The sequence below is a fragment of the Orycteropus afer genome, unplaced genomic scaffold (genome assembly GCF_000298275.1).
Source record: "Orycteropus afer afer isolate SDZICR_OR568_19922 unplaced genomic scaffold, OryAfe1.0 scaffold00059, whole genome shotgun sequence".
Lineage (NCBI taxonomy): Eukaryota > Metazoa > Chordata > Mammalia > Tubulidentata > Orycteropodidae > Orycteropus > Orycteropus afer.
Window position 1 is genome coordinate 697,501 of NW_006921646.1, and position 16,811 is coordinate 714,311.

The window sequence follows — 16,811 nt, forward strand, 5'->3', positions numbered from 1 at the left end:
AAAAAAAAAAAAAAAAAAAAAAGGACCCATCCCACAGGCAGGAAAAAGGGACCTTACTACCATCAAGAAAGAAGAGCTGGTAGTGGGGTGTGTCCTTTGGCCTGAGGTCCCTGTATTGAGAATGTCCTAAATCCAGGAGACAGAGAGCTGTAACATCAGACGGCTCAAGACAGCAAGAAGCATCAGCAGAGAACTGGCAACAGCAGAAAAAGGAGACTGGAGCAAGACAGTGTGGTGGGCTTCCTGGCCCACAGAGCAAGGTGGCTACAGCTGGCATGCCTACCCACAAAGTGAGAGAGTTGAGTGCCTTTGGGCAAGAGGCTTCCTGGTGGAGTGAGATGCCTCTGGGCACTTACTGGCAGAATGAAAGAGCCTGACAACACTTGACTAAGCAGGGCAGAGGTCAGGCCCAAGTAGGGGCTGAAGGTCAAGAGAGGCCTGTATGGCAGACAGAGCTGATCTGTAAGAAAGAAGGGAGACTTTGCCTACATGCTTTCTGGTCCTGATCCTGAGTCAAAGCCTGCTGTTCATGATCCTGAATTGTAGCATTATGTCCCTAATAAACCCCATAATTGTATTTTCTGTGAGTTCTGTGGAGCATTGCAATAAATTATCAAACCCAGCAGAGATGCAGAATGCTGTTGGAGGGGACAGCTGGAGTAAGAATTAGTAAAAAGGCTGGAAAGGGGAGGTATTCCTGACCTCTACCTCATGGGAATCGATCCTGATGATACTCCCCACTCATGAAGTTAAAGGAGGTCTGAGATGTCTAAAGGCAATTTTTTTTTTTTAACACCTACCTCCCTACCTCTTCTGTTAACCACTAATAAACTTCGGTCCCAAGAGAAACTTTTGATAAAGGCTATTTACATCTATGTGTGCTAAGAAACACACATACAAGATCTTTTAAAAAACAATGCCAGCAATGGGGAAAAAAAAAAAAAAAAAAACAGGAAACCATCCAAACAGAACCATTCTTCTGTCTACTTGCAGAAGAATAAAAAATTTCACACAATATAATACATAGCAGTGAAAAAGAATAAGCTACGGGCATATGTTGTAAAAAGGGTGTAGGGTTGGCATCTGACCTCTAACTTCAAACAGAGGAAGAAGATCAAGAACAACATCAACAGCCTAAGCCTGATTCCTATGAAGTGGAGATCAGACATGCCATCGCTATCCAACATTTTTACCAATTCTGACACCAACCATCCCTCCCAACAGAACTCTCTACTTATCTGCTGGGTATGGTAATTTGTTACAATGGCCATACAGAACTCACAGATAATACTTAGGATTGTGGGATTTATTAGGGAAGTTAACAGGTTACAATTCAGATCAGAAACAAGTCAGGAAACAGTTCTGCAATCAGGATAGCCTCTTCTCAGCTATGCCACAGACACTTCTCTCTGGTCTTGGCCTTTTGGCTCTGTGGCCTCTTAGCCTCTGCCCTGCTCAGGCAGGTGTTATAAAGCTCTTTCAGCTGTTCCAATAGGTGCTGAAGGAGACACATTACTCTGCCAGCAGGCCTCCTGCCTGAAGGCACTCAGCTTTCTTCCTCTGTAGGATGGGAAGCTCACTGTTTTGTCTCATGCCAATTTCTTGGTTCTGCTCTCTCCTGCTGCCATTACCATGCTGTTACTTCTCATTATCTCAGTATAGGGATCTCGGATCCAAGGATACACTCCACTCCTGGCTCTTCTTACTTGATGGTAGTGAGATTCTCCCCACTTTCCACCTCTGGGATGGCTATTTTAAGCCTAATGGGATTACAAAACTGACCAATGCCCATGTTAGGGTAATATACACCTTATTTATATGGTCCCACCCACACAAAGATGCCATGTACCTTATTTACATTATTATTAAGCTATCCAATCCTCTTGGTGGGCTACCAAAAAAAAAAAAAAAAACCCACTCCCATTGAATCAAGTCCAACACACAGTGACCCCCATTGGGTTTCCGAGGCAGTAAATCTTTATGGAAGTAGATTACCTTGTCTTCCTTCAATGGAGTGGCTGGTGGGTTTGAACCACCCACCCTTCTGGTTAGCAGTCAAATGCCTTAGGCATTGTGCCACAATTTGCATACCCCTACCCAGTTATCTGGTGGGAGTCACAGGACTCTGGGTAGAAATTAAGTAATTCACTGCACAGCATATATAAAACAGGACAACACTGCCCATGAGAAAAACTGTATGATTCTTCTTTTCTACCACTCAAAACTAAATAATATATTGTTTTGACATATACATAGCCATATTTTAAAAAACAAGAGCACAATAAACATAACATTTAGGTCAGCAGGTACCTCTGTAGGAGAGGCAGAGGATGGGATGAAGAGAAATTCATAGTTAAATGCAGGTAAATGCCAAGGTGCTAGCTCTTGGATTGTGTGGTGGGTTCATAGGTGTTCATATTATTTAAAAAAAAAAAAAAATGAAATAGACCAATGATGATAATGCATTATATACCAAACGTTATAATTTTCCCAAATTTTCTTGTGTACTGATCCCTGAAACTATTGCCAAGATAACCTTTAAACATTAAACCAAAAATATCCTCTCAAGTCTTCATAAACCAAACAACATTTTAACTAGTAAAAAAACCTGCATGCCTTGACAATGATGCTCTTTTAAGACCTATCTCTAGTACAGACAACAAAGATGAACCCTTCTGCACATACAGTATCATGTTGTCAGTGAAGGCAAACACAGATATATGGGTGGATAGATCGGTAGACAGGCTGAACTATTAGGTATGTCTGTGCAGCAGGGAGTGTACCCAAGACCATGTATAGGGTTGGCAGACAATGGTTCTACAAGTATATGTGTATGTTCTGTAAGAACTCCCAGGGGTATAGTAGAGCTGACAAGGGACAAGGTTGTAGTCACTTCTTGGTCACAACCAGCTACCCAGAGGGACCGAGTAGTTGAACCTGGGGGCTCAGGACCATAGTCACAAGGGACATCAAGCTCAACTAGCATAACATACCACAGAAAATATTGTTCCACCTCCTACTTTGGCAAGTAGTGATTGGGAGCTTAACAGCTTACAAGCAGCCATCTAGATGCAGCAATGGATCTCTCCTTGTCCAGAGCAAAGAAGAATGAAGAAAACCAAAGATTCATGGAAACAATTAGTCCTAGCGACTGGTACACGATGCAATCTGCAACCTATATGACTATGAGACCAGAAGAACTAGATGGTGCCTGGCTACCACTGTCAACCACTCGGAGGGGGATCTGTATAGGAGATTCTGGATAGAGAGGGAGAACAATGTGCAACAAAACTCAAAATCATTTGGGAAAAAAAAAAAGAAAGAGGGACCAGGTTTGCTGGTTTGATAGAGCCTGGTAGAACCACTGAGACTATGGCCCCTAGCTGCCCTTCAGGTCTGGAACTAAACCCACACTGTGGCTTCCAGCCAAACAAAAGACAGGCACATGAGTTGAACATTTACCTGAGGTAGATACACTTCTTGGAGAGAACAATCATTGGGGAAAGAAGGGCTGTTTATGCAGAGGGAGACAGCTCAGGGGGCAGGAATGCATGGAAGGATGGATACTGGAAAGAGGTAACTATTGGGAAAAAGTGGGAGGGGAGCTGTTGCATGGGGGCAAATTGTAGTCAATGTCATGAGATAAAGCGTATGGGAACTGCTGTATGGAAAATGAATTTCCTCTCTAAATTTTCACCCAAATCACACACAAAAAAACCCTATCTCTAGGGGATCAAACTGACAACAGCCACTTGAGAGATTAGATAGGAACCTTAGAAGTCAGTGAACTTATATTAATGAGGATGGAACAACTTAGAAAAGGAGGATGAGAATGGTTGCAGAACTGAAGGAACATATTTAACATAAATGAATTACATACATAGAAACTATGGTATTGGTTATGTTTTGTTGTGTATACTCTCACAACAAAATAAATATATGCTACGTACTGAGTTCTATGAACTGCCACCTCAACACACACACACACACACACACACAATACTGGTAACAGCACCAAGAACCATTTCTTTTCTTTCCCCTACACCCCTACCTGTGTCCGAGCATTGAGCAGCTGCTGAAAACTCTCAACTTCTTTGCTGTCATCGGCAGCCCGCTCCTGAGGGAAGACAAAGGGAAATGTTAAGCTTGGAGAGAAGCAGTTCTTCACTCAGGGCATCCTCTTCATTCCACACCTACCAAACTCAGCCAGACACTATGCTAGAGTCCAGAGATAAAACAGAGTAAGACAGGCATTATCTCTGCCCTCACAGAGCTAACAGAGTGGTGGGGGAAACTGAATCCTCTGGGTAGGGAGACAGGGAGAAGGAGGTCTCTGTTACCATCAGCACACCCAGCATCATGTCATAGTTGTTGATCAGAAACACAAGCTGTTCCTTCCTTGAGGAGAACTCAGCTGCCACTCGGAGGACAAAGTTCTCCACCTCCACCTGAAAAAGGCGAAAGGAGGAGACACTAGAGACGGCAGGGTCACTGTAGCCTCCTCACACTCCAGCCCACACCAGCAGGTTGCCTGCTGTGGGGAGGTCTCCATTACCTGTAGCTGTCCCAGCAGCTGCATCGTCCGCTCGTTGGGAATTGTCTGATTAATGCTGACAAGAGCAGAGGAGAATTCTGCATATCGGCGTGTGATCTGAGAGAAGAAGGTGGGAATTAAAGTCACACTGATCCCCTTGCCCAACTCACACAACCTCCCAGCTCTTTTGGAGCTAGCCAATCAGGCTTCCTTTGACTCCACTTCTACTCCCTCCTACCAACAGTGCCCAAGTCACCGAGTCTGGCCACCCTCCCAGACTGTCCCCTCACTGTGTGGCTAAATACCCAGCCAGGCCCACAGCCCAACAGTGACCCTGGCCAACTCCCACAGTGAAGCTTAGAGCCCAGCCCTTCAGAAACCCGTGTTACCCTTGCCCTCCCTCACATAGTGGGGCCGAGTATCCAGGCCCCCAAGGCGCTGAGGGTCAGTGCTTCGGACACTCTGGACATTCATCTCCAGGATCAGCTCAAACCGAGGCCACAGCAAGGCAAGCACTTGTTCCCAGTACCTGTGGGCTTAAACAGGGTCAGAGGTCAGCCAGCAAGGAAGGGCAAAGAGAAGGCAGAGCACGGTGGGGGGGTCCTATCCAATTCTGGGGCATCCCTCATGCTAATGCTTGACAGCAGTCGTGGTAGGGGTGTGTGTGAAAGGTGAGTCAGAAAGCAGCAGTCCTGTCTCTGGGACAGATGAACAGAGTAAGAATCAATGCCAGTAGATCAGTAGGAGCCTAAGGATCAGGGGAGATGTGTAAGACCAAAAGTTCAAGGCAAGCAGGGGACTGAGGACCAGAACTCATTGACCTGTCCAGGGCGGGAACATCTCTCTTTGCTGCAATGTTGCGGAATCGGAGGACGATATGGATACAGAGAAAAACAGCAATGGCATCATAGCAGTCAGCAAGATAGGACTCCAGGTGTTTCTGTGATTTAGGGACAAGCACAGAATTGAGACTATTTTAGTTTGTCATCCCCAACAGCTGGGCATAAATACATGTTTCTCCGGGCACTAGCAGGAAGGAAAAGGAGAGATCTAAAAGCAGAACAGCCCCTTTTTTTCCTGTTCATGCAGGTGGCCCTGCTGCTTTGCTCACCAGGATATGTGATTATGAGCTGTCACAGCAGAATTTAGGGCTGAAAATGGCCTCAAAATAACCAAAGTTTAGGAGCACTTCGCTTTTCCAGTGCTACTGCCTGGGTGTGAATCAGCAATAGGAATGGTCTCAGGGACCCCAAGCTGTGAGGGTTTCACAGGAATCACTGTGAGTACAAGCCTTAGGGAGTTTAAAATGAGGAACCCAGCTTTCAGTAGTACCAGAGTTACGACACCACCATGGTGTGATAAGGACTGAGGACAAAGGAGTTTGAAGAGTACAGGAGAAAGGGATCTTACCAGAGTCATGGTGAGCGTTCGGCCCATCACAGCATGGAAGAGGTCATGAGCAGCCGGGCCAGACACAGTGAAGAATTCACAGATGAAATGATATTCAAGGCAGGAATTGTCTAGGAGGGCATAGTGCTGGCTGCGGAAGAGGGCCTCAAATGGATACTAGGAGAGCAGAGGTAAAGAGAGACAGGAAGGATGGAGACCAAACTGATCCCCCATGTCTCTGGCTATAAACTCAGCAAACCTGCAAAATGAGAGTTCAAGACCCTTTCCATTGGTCTCATTCTCATCTGACCCAAGTCCTGGCTGTACAGCATAATCCTGAATGGGCACCAAAGAGGCAAGGGGAAAATAAGCAGCACGAGAGTAGAGCACCCATCCCCACCTACAGCTGGCTCAACACCCTGCCTTATGACATGTCATTCCTCTCAGCTATCTGTCCCCTCTGCATGCCCTTAAATCAATGGTTTTCCAATCCTTTCCACATCACATCACACCAGGGTCACTGGATGATGTTTCCAGATCTTAGGAGATTGATATACAAGGTCTTCTCCCCCCATATCCAGAATGCCCTTTGTGGCTGAAGCTTGTTCCTCCTCATACCCTCTGCTCTCCCCGCTGGGCTGTGTGGGGCACCAGGATAGGGGCCTCAAGTTCAGTGGGCGAGATGACAGAGCCACGGGTCCCCAGGGTGAAAATGGTGTTCCTGCTGCGAAGTGATGGTTTTGAGAAGAATCGTGCAAAGCATTAGTCAGGGAAAACAATGCGATCGTAACAGGGCCTGGAGATGCGATACTTCCAGGGATCCAGGTAGCCAGGCACCACCTAGCTTCTTAGCACACTAGTCCTCTTTCCCAGTACCAGGACCACTTTACTTGGGACCTGTTTAGGATGTGTCTATACCCCCTGAGATCATGTACAAAACTGTATGTCAAAATTATGTACATATTTTTCTAGGGAGGGAAGCCATAGCTTTCATCATATTCTCATAGGTTTTGGTGCCACAAAGAAAGGTAAGAAGCAATGCCTTGGAGACAGTGGGAGCCAGAAGCCCATCCACTCTCAAGGGCCTGGCGTGAGAGTTCCCCAGTTCTAGGATATCTTTCTTTGCTGTATCTTCCACGCCCATTAGATCATCTTTCTCAGCGACCTCTTCATACTAGACAAAACAGAAAAGAAAGCTTGTAACTATCTCTTCCCACAAAGCAATAAAAAATTCCTCTCCACATGGTTCCTCCTTACCCAGAGTGTCCCCTCCCTCCTCCCAACCCATGTGTCCAGGAATGCCCTCCTTGGCCTCACCTGCACCTTCATGAGCCGCCCCAGGTAAGAGCGGTAGTAGGACAGGTAGATCTTGCTTAGCGTTTCCACATACTCATCCCTGATCTCTTTTGCTGTTGCTCGCTCATTGCCCAGCAGGAACTGATAGAAGAACCTGGAAAGCCAAGGACAAGTCAGTCTCCCTGTCTGCCCAGAATCCAGAGGCCCATACTGGACTGCTCAAAAGCTCAGAGGGCACCCCATGCCCTTCCTTCACATAGTGACCTGTACTTGAGCAGTGCCGTCTGAGGGATCTGATAGTTGGTCATTGGTTTTCGGAAAGAATAAATCTTCTGGAGGATGAACTCCCTGATCTTTGTCACTGCCTAGACATAAGGACCAAACACAGAGTATAAGGCTATTTGGGAGAAACTGGGGCAAGTGAGAGATACTAAATAGAGGAGGAGAGGTGACAAATACTTCTTCAGTATTTCTGAAGACTTTCAGAGAAACCCAGATAAGTGAAAATGACTTAATCTGTGTAAAGGCTGGGTGAAGTTCTTGGGGACAGGTTCAGTGAGGTCTGCCAAAGAAATCCAGACTGAGTGTTACAGAGGGTGGTTCTAGCAGTCTGTAGGGTATACACTCCCACTCCCCACCTTGACCCGGAGCCGGTCAAGTACACCTCTGACATCTGTGCAGGCCGCTGTGCCCCTCGCCTCCTGCTCTCTGACTGCGGCTGCCTTGGCATCCAGCTCCTGCAGTTGCTCCAGGAACCTGGGCTCTGTCACCGGAGCCTCCAGAATTGCCCTGGGCAGCAGGGAAGAATGAGGCCAATTAGCTGGGAGACCCAGACATCCCTAGTTTAGATCCCAACCACACTCCTTATACCCAGCCTCTGTCTCTTATACCTTTTCACACTCTGTTTCAAGACTCTCCATGTAAGCCTTGGACCCCCCTCACTATACACATGACCCTGGACAATTTCTAATCTTTGATGCCCAAAGCGTCTATCAGTTAAAAAAGATTGTCAACCCATCCACCAATGTCTGGAAGGCTCTTGATAACTGGAACCTAGAAGACCTATGTGGCAATTATGTAAGTCACCCCAACCTCTACCTGCCATAGACATGGTGACTCACGTGACCAGAACAGAGGGCACCACTAGACCATCAACAAGCTCCCCAAGTTTCCCCCGAACTGCCTGGCGGTTTCGAAGACGAATGTTCATGGCTCCTGACTGTTCCTGCAGTGTCCGGATCTCAGAGCTGATGGAGCTGAGGTCACTTTGGAAAGCTCCTAACATCTGCTCCATGCGCTGCAGGGACAGCAAATGTTGCAGCACCACAGAGTTGGAAGGGGACAAGCAGACCACTTAACTCTCTAGGTGAAGTCCCCAGTATCTATCAGTCTGTGTGGGTGGGGAGTGATGAGAAAAAAGTATGCCAAAGGTCACCATTTGGAAACAATATCAGCTATGGCAGTGACAATGAAAAGGACTGCTGAGGTACTCTTGAAAATGACTTTAACCTGTCCTCAGACAAATGACCTAAAAAAAATGGCACCTAAAACCTTAATCTGGTTCAGGGTTATCAGGGGTCACGGGGTCATCGTTACTAACCTCAAGGACTGCATCACAAGCTGTGATCTGGTTGTGCAGAGATGCTATGTTCTCACTCTCTTGAATATCTGACCCACAAAAAGTCAAGGGGCCTCATGGTGAGGATGGAGAGCCTCAGACCTGCAGGATCTTTCTGATTTCTCCCTGAAGTGACAGAAACCTCAAGCAAATCTCAACCCTAACTTGGCTGTCTACACTATATACCCCACAAAATCCCAGGAACACCACTCTTGTGCGGTACTGAAAGATACAATCCCGAATGGACTTCTGCTCAATCTGCTGTAACTCCAGCTCCACTTGCTTTGAATAGTGACGGAGGTCCACACCCTAGGAGAACGTAAAGATGACAGGTGAAGAAAAAGTCACAGCAAAGGAACACTGGGACAGAATCAATAAAGGGCTAGAGAGTGAGACACTAGGGTAATGTCATGAGAACAAGACTGTTTTCTTTTACCTTTCTTGAAGGAAGGGTAGGTGAGGGAGCAAATTAGTACAGCGGAAAGCCTCACCGTTTTAAGAGCTTCCTTTACTAACTCATCCTCCAGATTTGCCTGAATGTGAACTGGAAACAGAAAGTTATAAGGGCCCAGCTCCACAGTTCCCTCTCCCCACATTGAATATCTGCACAGCAATCCCTATTTTATTCCTTCTAGCACCCACTACCTCTTAGATTATAGACACTCTGACTTCCAGCTCTGCATCAACCCCATACCATCTCTTACCATCCACTTCGTCCAGGATGAATTCATCAGAAGTGATGTCCAACTCCCCAAGTTGCAATGGCTCCTGGAGACCAGGGCCACTCCCCTGGAAAGGGAAAAGTTAATGAAAAAAGGGTACGAGGAAGGAGAGAACAAAATGTAACAGCATGTCCCCAATCCTCCAAGTGGGAGAGGGGGCCTTCTACTGGGGAGTAATAGATGCAGAGTCGAAAAACTCCAAGAGTCTCACTCTGCATCCCATCTACTAAGGCACAGGGGTGTAAAATATAACAAAGAAGACAGGCAATCCACGAATAAGGTGGAGGTGTCTGAGGAAAATTAGGAGTTGCAAAGAATTGAGCAGAATTTGCAGTTGAATTTAGAACTCCCAGACTCCTGCTATCTCATGTGTTGCATCACCATCCTTCTGGGAAGTCTGTCTTTCTAGACATATCTGCTAAAACTTACAGTGTTTCTCTGCGTGCCAGGTGTCATTTTATAGATATTTATTCACGTAATCCTCACAACAACCCATACAACAGGTACTATTATTTTCGTCACCTTATAGAATAAGCTAACAGCGCAGGTGGCAGAACTGGAATCTGAAACACCAGAGCTCCCAATCTGAACCCAGGTAGTCCGATTCCAGATGCCGTGTCCTTAATTTTTCTACTGCTCCTCTATCGTACTCCAAAATCTGGAGGGGTTGAAATTGTGCCCCTGGAATCCGAGTCATGTCTATTCTGGTTTTCGCTCAAGTTCAGGTCTGACCCCAGAGACAGGGTATGGGAAGCCAAACAGGTAGCGTCACCAGAAGCAGCCGAGCTCCCATCCTTTTGGGCCTAAACCTAGCCCAGGAATTTCTGACGCTAGGTAGCCTAGATGGGGCTCCGAGAGGAAAACGGCCTTGCGCTCTCACCAGCGGGCCTTCCTCCTCCTCCATATCCGAAACCCCGGCCCGCAACACCAGCTCCCGGGCAGCTGCCGCCATGGTCGCAGCAGCAGCCATTACGATCAGTCTCACTTCCGGCAGCTGTCAGTCCCGGCAAATCAGTGTCTTGCACAGTGCAAACACGTTCCCAGATAATCGAGTTAAATTGTTTAACTCCAGCTTTCCTCCTTCAACTCTAACCACTTCAGTCAGGCGCAAATGGAAGTGCGGAAGTCCCATGCACAATCTCGCCCCGGAACGTTGGTTGCTGTTACACCCAGGAACTTTACGGACAGTAAAGAGACGACCACACAGGAAGTTGTGGCGCCCAAGTTAGATCCTCTCCAAAGTCCACAGTAGTCAGTTTGGGCTGAATCAGTTTCAGGAAATACTTCTCTTAGGTAGCTCCGCCCCTTCCTCCAGGGAGCTATATAAATATATTTCGTCACGTCCGTTCTCTCTTCCACCGGAGGCCTACACGCCGCCGTTGCTGCCGCCGCCATGGTAAGGCTGGAATCCGGGTCGGGATCTGGCACCATCGGAACCGGGGCAGGGAAGGTCTGCTTTCAGAGGGCCAGGAACGTCCTATTCTAGGGGCCTGCAACTTTCTGTGTGAGGCCTTGGATTGCGCCCCTGAGAAAAGATGAGCAAAGACTTCCTATTTCGGGGAACGGGACCCGATCGAGGAAGGGTCACTCTCCACACACATAAAAGTGGCGGAAGGTTTAGGCGTGTATGGGGACCACCGGCCTCTTCTACGCAGAGTGTACTCTTGGGAACCGGCAGGAGATCTGCCCCCTCTTTCCAGAAGTTGTTTTTCCTAGGCCTGAACTTTTCGTGTTCCTGCTGTCTGCAGAAATAAGGAGTTTGCCAGAATATGAAAACATGGAAGGGGTCGTTGCTCCTGTGTGACAAACTTAGTTTTCCTGTTTAAACTTGTTCGTTTGACTTTAAGGGCCTTACGGTTTGGTAGTAGTTCACAATGTCTGACTTATCCCCTCAATCTCTTTCAATCAGTCTCTAGTGATCCCCGAGAAGTTCCAGCACATCTTGCGAGTACTCAACACTAACATCGATGGGCGGCGGAAAATAGCCTTTGCCATCACTGCCATTAAGGTAAAGTAGGGTAAGAAGTAGGAGCTCTGGTAGCGGAGTGCCTTAAGGCACTTGATTGCTAACCAGAAGGCTGGTGATTCAAACCCACCAGCCACTCCTCGGAAGGAAGGTTGGGCAATCTACTTCCGTAGTTAAACGTACTGCCTCGGCAACCCAAGGAGGGGTCGCTGAGTCGGGTCCGACTCGACGGCACATAACAACAACAACAAGGGTAAGAAGTTTAGACTATAAATGAGATCTGGGTTGTTAAGACCGAAGTTACAAATGAGGCAAGGTTGAAGAGGCACAAGCCCCATCCAGATCATGTTGGCTGCTGGTTTTTAAAAAAAAAGTTAAAGGGGAATAACTTACTTCTTACTGCTTTTACCACAAAAGGTAAGTAATAAAAGCCAGAGTGGTTTAAAGTCAAAACATTTCACTTGGGATGAAGGGGCTGTGTGTGGTTGTCTACCTGAATTTGCTAAAACTATTTAGAGCTGTTTTCAGGACCTTAGACTTACGAGATCCATTCTGGATTGTTTCTCCCTCCTAGTACATAAATAATAACATCCCTTCCTGTTAAATTTATATGCCATGAAACTGCATGATTCTTGGACATCTTCGATGAGTAGCTGTGCCAACAAATTGCAGATTTGAAGAAACGTGGGATAGGGATTGTCTCTAGACCCTGAGCAGGACATTTACTCAGTTGCCAGAGGTGGAAAGTCTGTTCCTTTCGAAGCTGAAGTTTATCTTTGGCTTGCTGCAAGAAGCAAATTGATGAATGCAAGCTTGGCTAACTTCCTTCACCCAGTGTTCTGGAAGGGGACATTATTGTATCATCTGTAGAGTCACTACTTGTAAAAATAGCTGAATGCCTTTCTTGCCTACTAGTATCCATAACTCTGGAAGCAGGGCCAAACCAGTCTTGCTTACAGCCCCCTATTTCTGGTGCATTGTTGATGCTTATTCAGTATTAGGAAATGGATGGTAATGGGGATACCTTGTCCCCTCACAAAGATAGTTGTAGCCCTGGTTTAAAAGATTTGTAAAATTGCCTTGATTTCCCCCCCACACACACTTTACTACAGAGAACACAGTTTTTGCTTATACTTAGTTGAGTACAGAGGAAATTTAAAGCTTCTGTTTGACATTCTCAAACTTGAAGGCAGTGTGAAATTCATTACTTGTTGCCAAGGGTTGCTAGTGAGGTTGTGAATGAGTACAGTGAACTCCATCCTCCCTGCCTCTTTGAAATTGATCTGTTTTGTTAAATGTGTGTCATAACTTTTGTGATCAACTTGGAACTTGTGGAAAAGCTGTATTTGGCCAAGGCATTTTCAGATAACTTAGAGGGCCTGTGAAGAGAATTCTTGAATGGGGGATTCTGGTGCCGTTACCTTTGGGAAAGGCTGTTCGAGTACTGAAGTTTTTGTTAATTATGTGAAGAGCCAGGAAAGGCAGCACCTCTTCCCTTTGTGAGCAAACTAAAGCTTGGAGGTGTTAAGGATCAGAGATTGGGGTGAGTCTAGGAAATTTGAAAGTTAAGCTGGAAAAGAGGTTGCATATGGGGTGGGGCAGATCCTACTGTGGAACATTTGATGGTTCAGTAACAGGATTCTTAGCTTCCATATGGGTGACCTTGGTTTGATTCCTGACCAGTGCATCTTGTTCACAGCTAACACCCCTGGCTTTTCAGTAGAGGCTTGCCTGTTGCTATAATACTGAATGTGTTTCAGCAGAGTTTCCAGAGATAAACAGACTAGGAAGGCAGGCCTGGAAATGTTCCAAATAATCTGCCAATGAAAACCTTATAGAACATAACAATCTAATCCACAGCCAATCATGGGATGGCACAGGACCAGGCACTGTTTAATTTCATTGTGCATGGGGTCACCATGAGTTGGGAGCCAACTAATGGCAGCTAATAGCAGTATAGATCCTGGAGTCCCTGGATGATACAAATGGTTAAGTGCTCAGCTGGGTACTGAAAGGTTGGAGGTTCAAGTCTACCCAGTGGCATCTCAGAAGACGGGCCTGGTGAGATCTGTTTCTGAACAATCAGCCATTGTTCGGAGGGGGATCTATGTAAGAGATCCTGGATAGAGTGGGAGAGCAATGTGGAACGAAACTCAAAATCATTTAAAAAGGGGGGGGGACCAGGTTTGCTGGTCTGATGGAACCACTGAGACTATGCCCCATATATGGCCCATATCTGCCTTTGAGGTCTGGAATTGAACCCACACCTGTGGCTTCCAGCCATACAAAAGACAGGCATGTTGTTGTGTGTCGTAGAGTCGGACCCGACTCATAGCAACCCCTCCTTGGGTTGCCGAGTCAGTACGGAAGTAGATTGCCCGGCCTTCCTTCCGAGGAGTGGTTGGTGGGTTTAAACCGCCAGAAAGATGGGCATATGAGGTTAATATTTACACTAGGTAGATACACTCCTTGGCAAGAATAATCATGGAAGAATAGAAGGGCTGTGTATGCACAGGGACATAGCTTGGGGCAGGAGTGCATGGAGGGAAGGACACAGGGAAGGGGAAACTATGGGGAGGAAGTGGGAGGGGAGCTGTTGCATTGTGGTAAATTGTAGTCAGTATCATAAGACAGTGTATGTGAACTGCTGTATGGAAAGTGAATTTGCTCTGTAAACTTTAATCCAAATCACAATTTAAAAAAAGAACAGCCATTGGAGACCTTGTAGAATACTATTCCACGCTGACACCTGGGATCACATCAAGCTGACTCAAGGGCAACTAATAAATATATATCCTGCAAGATTATTTTGTGCTGTGATCTTTTCCTTATTGTTTTGTTTCCCACTTTGAATATTTGCTGTAAGTACTCTTTAAGGCTGGTTTTCTGTCCTTCCTCTACATCAGGATTATAACTGCCATCTGGGGGGTATTTGGAAACATGGGGAGGGGGTTAAGAAGTGACTGGGAGGTACCCAAAGGCCTTGTTCACAAGGAACTCTTGCCCCATCAAAATGAAGTGGAGTATGATGATTAAGTTACTGTCGACTCCTCAATTACATGGTCCAGGCCCTTGGAGAGAGCCATGGTGCCTGCAGTGTATTCTTGTGGATACAGAAGGCAGTAGACAGGGCTTTCAAAATCTTTGCTTGATAACAACTTGATTATGGAAAATTTTAAACATTCAAAGGTAGAAGGGTTTGATCAATCCCATGGGTTTATCACTTACACCCCTAGCAATTTTGAAGCGAATTTCATAGTAGCATTTTTTTCTGTAAATTTTGGGGGAAAAAGTTTAAGACCCTAATGTCTTGTGAAACAACTTCCTGATGGTTAGGTTTCCTGGGTCATTTGCTCACAGGGAGAAAACGTCATCCTTTGCCATCCACATCTGTTTGGTTTGTGACTTTAGATGGCAGGGGTACCAGGTGTTTGTGTCGAGCCACCAGTGTAACCATTAGTATCCTTTGAGTTTGATTGGAATAGACTTAGCTTATAGGATTTGATCATCTCTAGGCACTGACAAATTTTGTTGTTGTTGTTGTGTGCCGTCGAGTCGGCCCCGATTCATAGCGACCCCTCCTTGGGTTTCCGAGGCATTATCACTACGGAAGTAGGATTGCCCAACCTTCCTTCCGAGGAGTGGCTGGTGGGTTTGAACCGCCAGCCGTCTGGTTAGCAGGCAAGTGTCTTAGCCACTATGCTACCAGAGCTCCCCTGACAAGTTTAGGATCTTACAAAAAATGGTCATGGGGGTGTGGTGGCTTAGCCAAATAATTGTGACCCTTAAAGACCTTTTGTGGCCTATTCACAAGACGGTGGTCTTGCTGTTTAAACACTGCATCAGCTTTGAAAGCCAAGATCCTCAGTCCTCCATAGTGCAGGAATCAGAAAGTACCACTCTTGAGGGAATTGTTGCAGTGTCTGTCAGCCAACACTGAAGTGGACGTTGTGAGAGAAAAATCTGCTTTTGAGGGTTTATCCTCTACCCTGGGTTCTCATGGTCCAGCCTTACCCCTGAACAGAATTATTTTTTCTTTCCTATTCAGGCTTTATATTTTGCTGCATTGGAAAGGTGGGTGAGGAAAGTACTGTGGGAACATGCAAAGCACTACATTATTTCAGGCCCTACCTTTATGTGCTTTTTGAGTAATGGAGCAACATTTCAGACCTAACTTTTCCAAAACCTCTTACCTCAGGGTGTGGGGCGAAGATATGCTCATGTGGTGTTGAGGAAAGCAGACATCGACCTTACCAAGAGGGCAGGAGAACTCACTGAAGATGAGGTGAGGATGAGGAGGGGGTTGTGGGTTGAGATCACTTGGGAGGGCATCTGGGTCCCCTGTGGATCTGACCCTTTTCACACCTTGCAGGTGGAGCGTGTAATCACCATTATGCAGAATCCACGCCAGTACAAGATTCCAGATTGGTTCTTAAACAGACAGAAAGATGTGAAGGATGGAAAATACAGTCAGGTGTGTATCAGTGGAAGGGCATTGGGAAGGTTGGTTGGAATTAAGAATGTAGGGTCCCAATTATGATGTAGGTAAATCAGGGAAGGAAAACAAACACTTCTTTGCCTGTCTTGCAAATGCCAGGTGCTGGCCAATGGTTTGGACAACAAGCTCCGTGAAGACCTGGAAAGACTGAAGAAAATTAGGGCCCACAGAGGGCTGCGCCACTTCTGGGGGTGAGTGGGGTGGGGGTCTCATCTCCCTGCGAACCTCTAGACTTCATCCAAAATCCTAGTGCTCAGTCATCTTTCCCCAGACCTTCTACTTTAGCATTGTATGACCTGTTGTCTTTTTCTCACCTGCAGCCTTCGTGTTCGAGGCCAGCATACCAAGACCACGGGCCGCCGTGGCCGTACTGTGGGTGTATCCAAGAAGAAATAAGTCTTACATGCCTTGTCTATTAATAAATAGTTTATATACCTTCTTTGTCGTTCTCTCCATTCTTCTGGTGACACTGATGGGGAATGTTGGAGTCGGGCTGGGTCCAGTGACACTTGGGAATGTTCTTGTTTGTGCTGGGTCTTGGTCATTTCTCCTTTTCTACCAACGTAGCTGAAGGCCAACTAAATAATGCTCTTGGTGATTTTCTACACCACTACCACCATCCGTCCTTGACCTGAAGTAACCTTTTGGTAAGTAATGTCCCTATCTGTAGGGTGTGAACGCCAGTGGAAAATGAACATTCCCAGCCTTGAGGGGGAGCCCTAGTAGGTTTGGGGGCGGTTGTGGCAAATAAAACGTGCAGCTTTCGGAGTGCGCCACCAAGGTGGAAC

At 46.4% G+C, this 16,811-nt stretch overlaps 2 protein-coding genes across 2 annotated transcripts in view; one reads left to right on the forward strand and one right to left on the reverse strand.

Annotated features, from left to right (window-relative positions):
- The window catches only part of VPS52 (VPS52 subunit of GARP complex), a 29,883-nt gene extending 19,354 nt beyond the window's left edge, over nucleotides 1–10,529 (reverse strand). Inside the window, exons 1-17 of the mRNA XM_007939318.2 lie at nucleotides 10,440–10,529; nucleotides 9,542–9,626; nucleotides 9,329–9,381; nucleotides 9,071–9,146; nucleotides 8,820–8,887; nucleotides 8,341–8,516; nucleotides 7,858–8,008; nucleotides 7,484–7,584; nucleotides 7,241–7,373; nucleotides 7,040–7,097; nucleotides 6,542–6,675; nucleotides 5,945–6,100; nucleotides 5,356–5,474; nucleotides 4,940–5,063; nucleotides 4,556–4,651; nucleotides 4,341–4,448; nucleotides 4,052–4,117 (exon numbers count right to left, since the gene is read on the reverse strand). Of these exons, the coding sequence (XP_007937509.1) occupies nucleotides 4,052–4,117; nucleotides 4,341–4,448; nucleotides 4,556–4,651; nucleotides 4,940–5,063; nucleotides 5,356–5,474; nucleotides 5,945–6,100; nucleotides 6,542–6,675; nucleotides 7,040–7,097; nucleotides 7,241–7,373; nucleotides 7,484–7,584; nucleotides 7,858–8,008; nucleotides 8,341–8,516; nucleotides 8,820–8,887; nucleotides 9,071–9,146; nucleotides 9,329–9,381; nucleotides 9,542–9,626; nucleotides 10,440–10,529 (1,794 nt within the window). The remainder of the gene's footprint in view (nucleotides 1–4,051; nucleotides 4,118–4,340; nucleotides 4,449–4,555; nucleotides 4,652–4,939; nucleotides 5,064–5,355; nucleotides 5,475–5,944; nucleotides 6,101–6,541; nucleotides 6,676–7,039; nucleotides 7,098–7,240; nucleotides 7,374–7,483; nucleotides 7,585–7,857; nucleotides 8,009–8,340; nucleotides 8,517–8,819; nucleotides 8,888–9,070; nucleotides 9,147–9,328; nucleotides 9,382–9,541; nucleotides 9,627–10,439) is intronic.
- Nucleotides 10,530–11,459: 930 nt separating this feature from the next.
- On the forward strand, nucleotides 11,460–16,419 carry RPS18 (ribosomal protein S18; the record flags this gene model as incomplete). Its single annotated transcript, XM_007939322.2, has 5 exons — nucleotides 11,460–11,567; nucleotides 15,724–15,810; nucleotides 15,898–15,999; nucleotides 16,123–16,214; nucleotides 16,344–16,419. Coding segments are annotated over 5 exons (465 nt in total), but the record flags the coding sequence as incomplete, so codon positions are not given.
- Between the last annotated feature and the right edge of the window lie 392 nt (nucleotides 16,420–16,811).